General features: G+C 42.7%; 2 protein-coding genes and 1 long non-coding RNA gene across 17 annotated transcripts in view; 2 read left to right on the forward strand and 1 right to left on the reverse strand.

Moving 5' to 3' along the window:
- MAP7D2 (MAP7 domain containing 2) overlaps positions 1 to 6,006 on the forward strand; it is a 51,571-nt gene extending 45,565 nt beyond the window's left edge. For 9 of the 10 annotated variants that reach the window (XM_081859072.1, XM_081859070.1, XM_081859074.1 and 6 more), the window contains 4 exons: positions 554 to 632; positions 2,580 to 2,766; positions 3,347 to 3,622; positions 4,421 to 6,006. In XM_081859072.1, coding sequence (XP_081715198.1) covers positions 554 to 632; positions 2,580 to 2,766; positions 3,347 to 3,596 — 516 coding nt within the window. In that variant the 3' untranslated portion in view covers positions 3,597 to 3,622; positions 4,421 to 6,006. Of the gene's footprint in view, positions 1 to 553; positions 633 to 2,579; positions 2,767 to 3,096; positions 3,180 to 3,346; positions 3,623 to 4,420 lie in introns of those variants that run through there. The other variant, XR_014155952.1, reaches the window with a different exon arrangement.
- Positions 150 to 9,499, reverse strand: LOC309340404. Its single transcript, XR_014155977.1, has 2 exons — positions 9,250 to 9,499; positions 150 to 406 (listed from the first exon to the last, which is right to left on the reverse strand). It is a non-coding gene; the product is annotated as an uncharacterized lncRNA (long non-coding RNA).
- Positions 9,500 to 9,832: 333 nt separating this feature from the next.
- The window catches only part of BCLAF3 (BCLAF1 and THRAP3 family member 3), a 30,718-nt gene continuing 26,315 nt past the window's right edge, over positions 9,833 to 14,235 (forward strand). For 3 of the 6 annotated variants that reach the window (XM_081859094.1, XM_081859092.1, XM_081859097.1), the window contains exon 1: positions 9,918 to 10,141. The gene's annotated coding sequence lies outside the window, so the exon portion shown is untranslated. The other 3 variants (XM_081859095.1, XM_081859093.1, XM_081859096.1) reach the window with 2 other exon arrangements.

Below are 14,235 nucleotides of genomic sequence, written 5' to 3' on the forward strand. Positions count from 1 at the left end.
AGGAACTACCTGGATCAAATGGCTGTTGCTTCTGCAGTTATTAGTCCAAGCGACATGAGAGAGAGAAAACAGGGGCTATAGCTATTTTAAACCCTTGTCACCTCCTCCCTTCCCACAGAGCACCTTGATTGAGCTTTGCTTTTTTAAAAAAAAAAAATGTCAGAGAATCTGGCATGTGGGCAGGGCATCTCTGATCTGCATAGATACCAACCTGCAGTGCCCGTAGTAAAAATCTGAGGTTCCCAGGGAGCTAGCGTTGGTACAAGGGCTTAGAGACTGCTTACCTTTCCCACCCTGGAGCAGATAATGCAGACATGACATAAGGATCTTGCTGGAAGTTCTCACCCATCTCCTTCTGCAGCCATTGTTTTCCCTTTGTCTGCTTCCGTCATGTTTATAGAGAATGCTACAATAAGAGATTAAGAATGTTTTGTTACAAGCTGTGTGGGGTATATATAAAACATTTTGAGCAAAGTAGAGCTGGTAAGATATAAATGTTTAGCTGCGCCTCTGGAAAGGTCTGCAGTTAGTGAATTTTACATGTTTGATACAGAAGGAAGACATTCAGCTGGATGTGCCATCATCTTTGAATCTGGACAAACAGCCAAAGCCACCTGCTATCAATCAAGCAGGTAAAAAACAACACTGTATTGATATTAAATTATGTATTGATTGCCTTCCAAAATCTATGCTTCAGTGAAACTTGCTAGATTGTTCCTATTTTTGGCAATACTTCCAGAAAGTTCAAGCGTCTGGCCTGCCCATAGTATTATTCTGGCAGACACATAGTCATTTTGGCTTGCTTCTCATGTGTGTTTGCTAGTTTTGCTATTCACATTGCTTTACTTCTTCTTAATATTAAACCTCATAAGTTAGCTTGAGTGGGCGTGCCACTCACACTATAAAGAGCTCATAACCCACCCACTCTCAGTAGCCAGAAACATCGTACCCAGACACTGGAGGGACTTGTCAGGAATAAACATGGAACACTGGTATCAAGTGCTATGGGAGACAGCCTTACTAGAAAAGCTACCCAATAGGCTGAAACTGACGTGGGGTGGAATAGAAGAGAATGCCTTCACTCTGGTATGCCTTTATCACATACACAGCCCAAAAAGACAACAACACGAATCCACTAATGGCATATGATTCAATATGGCTAACTTATCCCAGCAACACCACCCTCTTCACACATGAACAAATGAATCCCACTGCAGCCCAAGCAAAGACAATCAAGCACACCCTAGGCCACCCCAACCTCTTTCACCACCAAGGAAACATAACAAGTGAATAGAAAGAGAACCCAGCCAAGTGTCGCTGACAGAAAACCCCCACGCATACACTAAGTAAAAGAACATAAGCTGTCCCACCCTGTCCCCTCGCCCCCCTCCCCCCTTTCTTCCCAACCCTATACTGCATATAACACCAGTGTCTCACGACAAATGTACCGTAACTGATCTGTGGAAAACACAACCTGAAGAAAGAGACAATGCATGTGCTTTTGTAAATGAGGAAAATCTGCAATTTAAAAATTTTTTTTTAAAAAAAAGTTACTTTGAGTGAGCATGTGCCTAGAAATGCAAAACATAAATTTCAGTGCCCAGAAAGGCAAGAAATAAACATTTAGCACTACCCTCATCTCCAAACACCTTCAGTATAGTGAACATGGAAGCAGTTCTAGATTTGTGAGGGTCACTGCTACCAGTCATCGTAGAATAAACAGCAGGCAGTACTGGGCTAAGTATGACAGACAAGACAGACTCTGTATCAGGTAGCCTCTTATGTTCCTATTCAAACAAAGGCAGTATTTTATGTGCCATGAGCAAGGTGCATGGTGGAGGCTCTCATTTTAGTAAAACTCCACTTCAGGAGATGAGTATTGAACAGGCCCTATGGAGGTATGCATGATTCTGGGCTCATATCTTAAAGCCTACTTACACATTAAACCTGCCATATAAGCAAAGGCTGTCTATGTGAGCTTCTGTCTCCTGAGAATTCTGAAGCCTTCTCCACTCAGACACCAAAGACTACAGGGGATAGAAATAATACACAACTGCTCTCTATCCTTTTCCAACCATTGATTGTTTCTCCCACTTTTATTCTTAGTGACTATTTTTCTACAAGTTCCCCTGTTGAAAGTGGGGGCGGGGGAATGGGAAAATAAGCTACTAGACATGGCAGATAGTCAGCAAAGTTGTACCTGGAGTAGACCCATTGGAATTATTGGACTTAATTCCATTGATTTCACTGGGTTTACTCTGAGTATCTTAGTTGTCTATAACCCAATAATGAGGAGAGCAGCTGGCTGACACCTTTACTAAATGTGATTTCCTCTTTCCCCCTGCCTATTGGTGGAGAACCTTCAGAGCTCTCACATACTGAATTGCAACATCTCAGGCTTCCCATGTGAAACTTCAAGCTTGCATATTTTCATCTTTCTGGCAATAATATTTAATTGCATTTCCTAGAGAACAAATCCTGCATTAAGGATAGGAATAAATATGTGGCTTGCTTTCACCAATGACTTCTTGTCTTGTTGCTTTTACAATCACATTTCCTCAATGACATCCTTTTCATAGAAATGAATGGACTAACAAGCTGCAAAGATGATAAAGGCCTGGGATGTGCTGTGTCTGACTCTTTCCCTCATGATGTATTTTCTAATGGACTTAAGCCACTTATGGGCCTTATTCAGCTGAACCCAATGGATGGGAAATCAAATAGCATTGATGATTCAACAGATGAAGTTCAGTCTATGGATGTGAGGTACATAACCATTTAAAAATAATCTTAGTCAGGATCCAAAGAACCACACAATTTGTTACATGTGCCTGCTGCTGCTTTAGATTTGTGTTTTTATATGATATGGTTCAGGGATATGCTTCTCAAAAAAAATACTATTATGTTAAATCTTGCTAATTTGCACAAATAAATACCTAAAGTAATTTGTATCCTGGCCCTAATAATTTGAAAGTTTCATTTATCCTTTAATGAAACATGCTGTGTTCTATGTTTCTTCCAATTCTTTTGTCATTCCTTCCCTTCCACGGGCATCTGTGAACCAATATTTGATGCTCTTAACTATGGTGTACAAAGGAGCAATATGCATTCTGCAGCCTGATCCTATGCATGTTTACTCAGAAGCAATTCCTACTGTGTCAAATAGTGCTTTCTTCAAGGTAAGTTGTCTAGGGTTGCAACCTTGAGTTATTTGCCATTCATTATCTGCCTACTGTAAAATAGATGAGCTGAAATCACACTTTTATCATCTGAGGAGATTTGCATTGTCATGAATTTCATGCAACATACATGTTAGTAACCTGGTTTTCACTCTTTTTTTTAACAGTCCTGCTTCAAAAGAAGAGCTTATATCTATTCCTGAGTTTTCACCATTGAATGAAATTATGCCTGGTGTTTCTTTGGACCAAAATGGCTCAAATAATGGGAAGGCTCTTCAAGATCTACTAGATTTTACTGGCCAGGCCACTTACCCAAAATTATCAAGTGAAAGTGTCAGCATAGATGATTGTAATAAAAACTTGATTGACGGATTTAATAGTCCAGGACAGGAAACAACTCTCAACACCTTGTGTTGACAAACACACTACTACTTAGCAATAAGGTACTATATTCTAGTAATAAGTACAATTGTTTAGCTGCCTGTTGCAGGCAGTGTTTGTGTTGCCTTCTGACTGTCACACAACTGAAAAGAAAACCAGGACTCATGAGCCCTCTTCAGAAGTATTGTTTGTGCTTTTAGTGAGCATGTGAGTGGGGAGCAGGGCTGACGTGGATAATACTGGCCTGTCCCTCTGTATCAGGGTTTCCCAAACTTGGCTGTCCAGCTATTTTTGGACTACAACTCTCACCATCCCTAGCTATCAGGATCGGTAGTCCAAAAACAGCTGGAGACCAAAGTTTGGGAAACCCTTTTTATTTGTTCGGCCGAACACATTGGTATCATGGGCTGTGGCCAGAGGGAGATGTCAGGAGCGTTGCTAGACAGGACAGCCTCATTCATGGGTTCACTGAACATGTGAACAGTACTTTGGAAGAGGGCAATGGTTTTTTGTCGTGTGTGTGTGTGTGTGTTTAAAACCATCTAATGTGCTCAGAGCTGTTGGGTGTTGGATAATGGTTTACTGTTCCATTCCTGAATTTTGTTTAGTAGATAGCATGAGTATAATTTGGAGGCCACACCCAGAAGGCTAATGGGTCTAAAATTATGAGGGTCTGAGGGGTCTCCTTTCTCGAAGATTGGCACAATGTTATGCATTTAAGCCTTGAGAGGTTGAAAGTGAAGACCAGAACAATTAAATGCAGTCTAATAATCTGAAAATCTGAACAATTTAACATAATAATCTGCAAATAAAACATTGGATTTACGTAAACTAACTCAGTCTATTTTTCCGATTGACAGATGGCGTTATTTGGGAGAATATAGACACTTCCAACGCTGCTGTTGGTCAAACAAGAGCTCGTCATTTTAAGAAGCTGCTGCAGTCCTCAACATTGGATATCATGTTCCTCTGCACTGAATTTACTGTCTTCCCATGTGCATTGATGAGCAAGTAGTCATTTTGGTCAGGAGTGGAAACTTCAGTTTGAGTGGTTTCAGGGAATATTTGTGGGAGCTTTTTTATAATTGAGCTTTTAGCTGCTAAGAAAACATGGTTATTAAACATATACGTATATATATATATAAATAAATATATTATCAGTGGGCTCCCAAGTGAGTCAGTAAAATTTATTTTAAAACCATTCTTTTAATTTCGTCATTGAGCTATCAGGATTGTGTGTGTGTGTACGTAAAAATGCACATTAAAATGAAATGGCTGTTCCTGTGTTTGCCTTTCAGTTTGTTTGTGTTTTTTTCCTCTTGGGAAAAAGTCATTTTTTAAATGCCATTTATTATAGGTGTCTTATTGCAAATCAATAACTGAGAAGGCTTGGAAAAAATATGCAACTGCTGGAATCCAATAGATTTTCTTGCAGACAGTGGAACATTTGAATTACCACTCATTAAAATATGGCACATAACAATTTTATTTGTAGTACTTTCTGATCTGCCGGTAACTGAGTTGGCACTGAATTGGAGCTACCACTAATATAGTGCTAAAATGAAATTAGCAAAAGCTTATCACACTGTATTTAATTTTAACTGTGGGGGAAAGTTTTATCATTACATGTATTATATTATTGTAGAAGTAACTGTATCATGGGGTCCAGGATGATATGTTAATGTTCAAGATTCAGTGTCTGTTATCAATACCAGGTGGTTTTCATTCATGGGATTCTCTAATATCCAACAACTCAGCTTCATATAATCAACAGCAAACAGTATATATATGTGGGCAACAAGATATTATAAGGTACATAACCACAAGTGCTGAAAGTCGTACTCCTGCAACACTATAGTCTTATCAGCCTCTCTCACTCTGCAATTGTATATGAAGAAAGCTCTTGTTGAGAATGCATAGATGTTCTGTATAATGTATGAAGGGCATAATTCAGCCTAGTTAAGCATTTTGAGTTCCGTTAATTCCAAAGGGCAAGTCAAGCACTTAAATTTCTCTTGAATTTGAAATCGATTAAAAGTGTTTAGTTTAGCCTGGATTGTGCACAAGGAATTTCAACTTTTGGTGAACTCTTCTTACCTTTTATGCTGTATTCTATGCTGCCTAGAGGACAACTCTGTCCCGTTCTTTACAACAACAAAAAAGACAATTCTGTTGGAGCTAAAGAAATGGGAAACTTTTATATGTTGGGGGTGTTGAAATGTAATGTAGCTTTGTTCTCGTGACTCTAAAAATGGGCACGTATTGAGAAATTTAAGTAGTTATTGAAGCTATGTGATAATATACCCAAATGCTTACAATATTTATGTTGATGTCATTCAGCAAAAAATACTTCCTTGGTGACTGTGCAGTATGTGGTAGCATGGTATGGTGTTCTTCCAAGTTAATTCTGCAGTTTTCCTCATAAACAATAAAGAACTTAATCATATTGTGATGGTGGTTAATGTATTTAGTTATGACAGATTAATGACACAGCATTTTCTGCAGGTAAAATGTATTTATTAAGTGTTTCAACACCTGAATACAAACAGTTTCTCCAAAGATGCAAGGTTTGACATAAAACTCTTTTACATGAAATACCAAGAACGCAAGGTTTACTCCAATAAAAATTTATAGTTTCTATAAATCAAAAGCAACTTAACATATGAAAGCCAAATGCAAGCACAATTGATTCTTAAATAGACTACATTGTCCGAGTCTAGCAGCTTTTTAAAAACACAAATTATTTTTAATTCAGAAAGTTACAAAAATTGCTTGTGGCAGCAGACATCATTTTTTAGAAAGGTATTTCTCAAACTTTTACACACAAGGAGGAATCCTAAGGCCTGCTGTGATTCATGCATTTTTATAAAAAACACTGTACAGTATTGTTCAGACAGTTTCATTATTGAATAACTTTTTGCTCCCTTAAAAAAGTTTTATAGAGATACGACAGTATACATGTGGCGATTCTGATCTTGCACAACAGCATTGGATATGACCTTCTGAAGCTACATTATACAGTGGTACTTCGGGTTACATATGCTTCAGGTTACATACACTTCAGGTTACAGACTCCGCTAACCCAGAAATAGTACCTCGGGTTAAGAACTTTGCTTCAGGATGAGAACAGAAATCATGCTCCGGCGGCAGCAGGAGGCCCCATTAGATAAAGTGGTACCTCAGTTTAAGAACAGTTTCAGGTTAAGAACGGACCTCCAGAACGAATCAAGTACTTAACCCGAGGTACCACTGTACTCAGTCAGACCACAATATTGGCCCATTTATTTCAGTCCGTATTGTCTACACACTAACTGGTAGTAGCTTTCCAGGGTTCCAGGCAGGGTTCTATTACTTACTCTACAGCAGTGGCGTAGCGTGGGGGGTGCAAGGGGTGCCGGCCGCACCGGGCGCAACATCTGGGGGGGCGCACTCGCCGCCTCCAGAGTCGCCGAAGGGGCTCAGCTCCTTTGGGAGGAGGGGTCGGGCTGGGCGACCAGGGGGAGCAGCAGGCGCCAGCAAGGAGGTCCGGAGCCGGAGCCTGGCCAGGATCGCGCGCAGGACGGGGGCGCAAGAGGGAGGGGAGAGTCGAGCCTGTCCCCCCCCCCGCGAGGACTGCTGCGAAGAGGCGGGAGGGAGAGGAGGCCCCTTGGGAGGAGCGGGCAGGTGCTGGGGCGGCAGCGCTGGGCGGGGGCCGAGGGGTGGGCGCCCCCCTGCGCGGGCATCGCCGCGCCGCCGCCGCGGGCTTGGCTGGGCCGCCGGCCGAGGGGAAGCACCAAACAAGGCCAGGATCCAGGCCCGCCCCGCTCTCCTTATTTGGCGCCCGGTTCCGGCTCCCGGGTGGCCTCCTCCCACCCGCTCTCGCTACCCGTGGAAAGAGAGACTGAGGCGCAGCGGAACCCGCAGCCTTTGCAGGCGCCGCCTGGCCGGGGGAGGGGAGCGCGGAGGAGCCCCGCGGGGCCTGGGCCCGGCCAGCCGAGCCTCCCGAATTGCGCCCCGCAGCCAGGATCTTGTGGCGAGGAAGGAGCCCAGTCTGCGCCCTCCTTCCCCACAGAGCTGCAGAGGGAAATCAAGGTTCTCCTGCTAGTTTCTCTTCTTCTCTTCCCCACACTGCGTTGCAACCGTGCCCCCAGTGGCGGCAGGTTAGGGGTTAGGGGCGCAAATTACTTGCCTTGCCCCGGGTTATGGGGCGCAAATTACTTGCCTTGCCCCGGGTGCTGACAACCCACGCTACGCCGCTGCTCTACAGACACATTAATGAAGGATAAAGCTATGAATAGGTATGAGTTCTGGTGCACACAGTCGTGCAACAGCTTAGATTTTGGAGTCCTGAAGTCTGGCAATTCTTCCAAGTCTTCTCAGACAAGTTCTTCTCAAAGTGTTTAGGTAACTCCATAGTTCTGCAGCAACCCACCCTTTTCTGATAACAACTGACCCCAAACCAGCACTGATAAGTAAGTCATGAGATTCAACAAGGTGCATCTCAGGAGTAAGTCAGCTCCTTCCTCACTCGTGGAGTTAGCCCATTATCTGCATTGCTTAATACGCCTTCCATTTTGCATTCAGTGGATATATAACTACCACACTTACTACATGTAATGAAGTGGGCTCTAGCCCATGAAGACTTATGCCATATCTACCGTAATTTGCTAATCTTTAAGATGCCACAAGTCTTTGCTGTGTTTGTTCCCTGGGTCTCATAATTCAGGATGTTGTGCCAACTGTGTATATGAGTTGCATGACACACATGTAATATTTTGAACAGTTATTTAGCCACAAAAAAATAATCTAAATATACAAATCCAAAAGGACGTGAACAAGAAAAGTAAATACATGAGAATTAGCTCAGAGATTAGCCCATTAAAGGAAAGAGAAAAACTAAATTTGGAACAGCATTGTGGACATAAATTGCATTATCTTGTGTAGGTGAAACGTTAGAGCACTTGTTTGGTATGTAGAACATCCTATATTCAATTCCCAGCACCTCCAAGTGGGCTGGGAATGTCCCATCTGAAACCGTGTTTCAGGTTGCTACCACTCAATGTGGTGGGGATGAGCCATGTAGATTCAGTATAAGGCTGCTTTCTGTGTTCCTATGCAATACCTTTGCACTGCCCAGATATTTTCCAAGTTTAACTACTATACTTTTCTTGTATCTATCTTATGACTTGTTCCAATTCCTAAGTAGTTGAACACTTGTGAATTTGTGGTTCCCAGCCCATATGCTAGCTATTGGATATATAGGTTATAGATAATACATTGATCTTGCAGTCCCATTTGTACATTAGGGAAAGTGAAATTTATTATTCCCATGTGAACAATTTTAGGGAAACTAATTGAAATTATAGTTCAATGGTTTTTGGATAAAAGTCCTACTGAGTTTTGTGGGATTCATTCCCATGCAAGTATGCGTAGCATTAAACTCTAATATTATTTTTAAAAAGATAAATACAGTGAAAGTTCTGAAATCCATAGCAGGCCAGTACCCTTTTGATGTTGCTAAAGGGAAATGTCTCAGAACATTTTTAGTTCTCCAAGTCTCCTTATCGATACAGCTGGGAAAGAGTACTTTATTTTTGCTCCCAAAATTAAGCAAGGATGAGAATGAGAGATCCCTGCTTCATCAGTCAAGGCTCAGCTGTGGAGCAGAATCTGAACGCCAAGCCTGCCTTGGGCTATGTGACTGGAGTACCTTTTTGGCATGTATAAAAAGCGCATTTTCTCTCGCCAGAGTAGCCAGGCAGTGTTTCCCCAACTTGGGTCTCCAGCTGTTTTTTGGATTACAATTCCCATCATCCCTGACCACTGTTCCTGCTAGCTAGGGATGATGGGAGCTGTAGTCCAAAAAACAGCTGGGGGGGGGGAAGACCCAGGTTTGGAGAAAAACAGCCTACCTCCACACACCTGCGATTAATCTAGTCAGCCTCAGTAGTGCGCCATGTGGAGTTCAACGCCCTTTTTATGTTTATGTCCGTTTTACAGTCAAGTATTTCTAGGCCGCCTTTCCGGGTAAATACAATTTCGAGGCATTAAAAAAAAAAATGACAAAGGCTGTCCCGAGCCCCACACCCAAAAGGCAGTCAGAAGAAACAATACTAATGGAAGAAAGAAATGCACTGCTTCGTGTGTGTATATATATGTGAAGAATGCCAGAATATACGGCTGCGTCTCTCTTATTTTAACGAAGCGGGGAAGGAAGACGCGCGCATGTCGGGGCAAGAGAGCAGCAGCGAGGGATTCCTCCGGGCCCCGCGAGGGTCGCCAGGGAAGCGTCGGCATTCGCTCCTTCCCCGCCCCTTTACTTCCGGGGCACTTGGCCCGGCCCTTACGCCTGGGCCGGGGTGGGCGAGGTAGGTAGGCCTGGCCGGTGGAGAAGGGCGCTTCCTCCTCTCTCTTTCTCGCTCTCTCCTCCTCCTCCTCCTCCCGCCGCGGGGCCTGGGAGAAGCCTCGAGGTGGGCGCTCCGAGGAGGAAGGAGGGCGGAGGCGGAGGCAGGTCCTGTCGGAGAAGCGGCAGCTGCAGTGGCTGGGCGGGCGGGCGAGGAGGCTGAGAGACGCCGCGACCTGGAAGAGGCAAGTGTGGTGAGGCAAGTGTCTCGGGACACCGCCCCCTCCTTCCCGGGCCTGCCGCGGCCGAGACTCTCCCCAGGGCTGAGGTGGGAAGGGCGAGGGGTGTCCGCCCCCCCCGGGGGGGATTCTGTTGAGGGAAAGGGAGCTGCACCTTCCTCTCCACCTTTTCTGGGTCTGAAGCCGAATTCTCTCCCCCCCCACCTGCCCCCCCGTCCCGTTTAGCCGCCCTGTCCCGAGAAGCGACATCCCGCTTTCTCTGCCACGCTTAAAACTACCCGCAGTTATTATATTGTCACGCACAAGAGATACTTCAGTTTCGTATCGTATTTGGGGGTGGGCTGGGGTGCTGCCCCCACCCTGGTCACCCTTTCCTTGGTCCGTGCTTACCTACCGCGAACGGTTTTTTAAAGTGTAGAGAGCCACGATATCGGTCATTCGGTGGGTTCAGGGTGTTCTTTATAGGGTCTAAGTTCCTTGCTGTGGCATGAGATAAAAGGCTGGTTAGAGTAAATTAGCCTGGGGTTTAACCCCCCCCCAAAAAAAACAACAACCCTCAACTAGATGTCCAAATTGTGAGAGTGGTAGTTTGGCAATAGTGCGGCAAATTGTAAGGAAAACTGTATTCTTAATAACATATTAAATCAGAATCGTTGCCATTCTGTAGCACTGTGCTCAGAATTGTTGCAGTGGATTTAATCTCTTCTTTCGGTGCCACCTCCACAAGAGGTCCATAGGGTGACAACAGGGCCTTTTCTGCGCTGGCTCCCCATTTGTGGCATGCTCTCCCAAGGGAGGTTTGGCTGGCACTTTCATTATACATCTTTAGGTGCCAAGCAAAAGCATTCCTCTTCAACAAGGCCTTTGGCTGACTAACATACAATATTCTTTTAAAAGTGGGGAGGTGTTGTTGGTTTGGTTTGTTGTTTTTATTACATATTTTGTGCTTTTATCTTGCATTTTTATGCAATGAACTGCCTTGAGATCACTGAATGAAGGGCAGTATACAAATGTTAATAAAATTAACATGTAAACATGTAAGAATCTTTAATCACCATGATTTGGAGCACAAAAAGAGGGATTAATATCTGCTAGGTTAGGGCTGTAAAAAGAACAGCTGATCACCTGGTTTAAAAAAAATAAATTAGCTGGTTTCTAAAAATGTAATACTAGCGCCTAAGTGATCTGAAATATATAGGCTGATACAAAAGCAAGGAACCAGCTTGGACTGTTGCAGAGGAAATCAGATGTTTGATTCCCTGCATTTGTGATGCAACTTTCATAGGAGAAACCTGTTTAACTACAATATGGTGAGATATGTAAGTTTGTATTTGTATATCGAACTCTCTATTTTCCATCTGCCAGAATACCGCTTTGGATACCAGAAACCTGAAGCAGAGTTACAATAGTGGCCAACCAGATGTGTCTGAGAAGCCTGCAAACAGACATGAAGGCAATAGCCATCTCCTATTGATGCTTCAGATAAACTGGTACTTGGGAGAAGTGATAAAGACAGACAGAAACATATGTTGAGAAGATAACAAGTGGGAACTGCTTTCATTACCGCTTTTCCTATCCCTTGCCTAAGTAGCAACTATGGGTGTGGGTTGTTGCCTTGCTTGTGGAGTACCCAGACACATCTAACTGCCCACTGTGAGAACAGGATACTGGACTAGACAGGCCTTTGGTCAGATCCAGTGGGTTGCTCTTATCTTTGTATTTGCACATGAGTGAACTCTTAAATAACTCTTTCATAAATGTCTGAAGTTTTGCTTTCCATTTCATTGGGTTCGTTGAGCGTTGTGATCTTTCATGGGGTGAAGAGAGGAGTGGTTGACAGTGCCTGGAATTGTTGGGTATCGCTCAGCAAAGTGCTATACTTTTTAGCTTGTCTGTAGGGCTGTGAACCTTTGGCAAGTTAATTTTCTTCAGATCTTAGACTTGCTCAGCAGAGTCTTATGTGAATTCAGTTAGTTATAAATAATATAGTACATCTCCTTCTTACACTAAGTGTATAATTACAAATTCATTTTTGTTCAGTTGCCTTAGGCTGGTTGTGCACATCTGCTCTTACTTCCCTAGGTTTTTATTTATATGCCCCAAAATTATAAAATGGAACTGATTGTCAGTTGTTCTTGGGCACTACAGTTTTGAAAGTTTCTATTTTAACAGTTTGGGTTATAGAATAAATTGCTACAGTGGTGCCTCGCAAGACGAAAAGCCCACTAGACGAAAGGGTTTTCCATTTTTCGAGGCGCTTCGCAAGACAAATTTCCCTATGGGCTTGCTTCGCAAGACGAAAACGTCTTGCGAGTTTTTTCGTTCCCCCCCTTTTTCTAAGCCGCTAATAGCCGCTAAGCCACTAATAGCGCTAAGCCGCTAATGGGGTGCTTCGCAAGACGAAAAAACCGCAAGACGAAGAGACTCGTGGAACGAATTAATTCTGTCTTGCGAGGCACCACTGTATTTTTCTCTCACCTCTACATACGTTGTATGCACCTGCTTTTTCCATAAGCTTAGGTGACTAATGTCACTCTTCTTTTGGATTCTCTTTGCTTCAGAATAGATGGAGCTGTATTTGGTTGGAGACCACATTAATCATACTTTGAATAGACCCATTGAAATTGATTGACTTGTAATCTGTTTATTTCAGTGGATGTACTCTTGGAGTGTGACAAACACTGAATATTGCCCAATAGATTTAAATCAAATTTCCAGTTTGGTGATATGATATATATATTGCCTAAACAAAAGTGTTCATGTTGAAACATACTGGTTTGCAAAGAAACAGAGTTTTTCTAATACATAGGAGTATAATCTAAAACCTCGAGTCATGGTTCCCACAAATCTTTGCACCACCCAATTATATTTGCTGAAAGATAAGAGGAAGGCATAACTCTGAAATTTCATGAATTTCCATTTTGCTCTTTCTGCAAGCATGCAAGGACACTTAAGCAAAACCAGTTGCTTGAAAACAAGGTTTTGTCTGAAGGTAGTTAAATGTGTTTGATTGTGAGTTTGGCATTTGGAATATGATTTTCAAAGCATCCATAGCAGTGAAAAAACTAATCAATTTGTGACTTTGATTTTTTTTGCCACCTCTAATAGAATTGGCATCAGTTTATTTGGCATAAGCATATGCTGTTGTGTTCTTTTTTGAAGTTTCTTTATAGTTGATTTGTCAGCTTGCTGTTGGCATCCATCTCAAGAGTGATTCCGGTTCCAGGGTGAAGTCAAACCACTGTGTTAGCAGCACTGAAAAAACTGCCCCGGGGTGCGTGTCTGGGCAGGGTGTATGGAGGTCCTGGCTCACCCAGAAGACAATACCTCCTTCTCAGCCTTGCTGATGTGGTCTAAAAGAAAGCAGAGCAATATGTTTGGCACGGGCACCAGCTTGGCTGCAGAGTTGCCAGGAGGAGATGTACAAGGTGTCACCAGCTGTCTTAGGGTCTCCACTGTGAACTTATTGTCATCATTAAATTATCAATTTAAATACTTAAATTGAGTGCAGATATTTTAAAATGAATAAATGTTAAATTTCAGTCATAGAAGTATGGTCACAAGACAATTTTCACTTTCTACCAGATTGTTTTTCAAAGCTAAATGCATTCTCCAGATGTAGTAGTCTGTTTAGACTGACATCCTGGTTTCCACTGACCTAGGGCAGGGCTGTGGAAAAAAACATTCAAAACCATCTAATACAAATCTTAATAATCTTGTGGCAAAATTGAACTGTGCTTGTTGTGGCAGCAAGTTTTATAAGAAAGAACTTTAAACTCTTGGATAAATATCTTGTTTCAGGCACTGTTCTTTCTATAAAAATGATGGAGGGAGGAACTACATTATGTAAACTTTCTTTGAAGACCTTAGGTATGCAGGCAAATTTGTGTGAGATATATAGCTTGTTGCCTGGCTTCCTATGGCAAGTATCACCTCCAGGCCACTATATAATGAACCTTTCCTAAACTGGAAGAGCTGATTATTATTTTTCTTTCAAACCTCAGATGTTCTACAAATGACTAATAAGAGTGTGTGTCAACACAAGGGCTGGTAACTTTAGGACTTCTTTTTCAAAGCTGATATGTGCTCAAACATGCATAATACAAAGTAGTTA

Source organism: Podarcis erhardii (genome assembly GCF_964252035.2).
Source record: "Podarcis erhardii genome assembly, chromosome: 4".
In the NCBI taxonomy this organism is placed as follows: domain Eukaryota; kingdom Metazoa; phylum Chordata; class Lepidosauria; order Squamata; family Lacertidae; genus Podarcis; species Podarcis erhardii.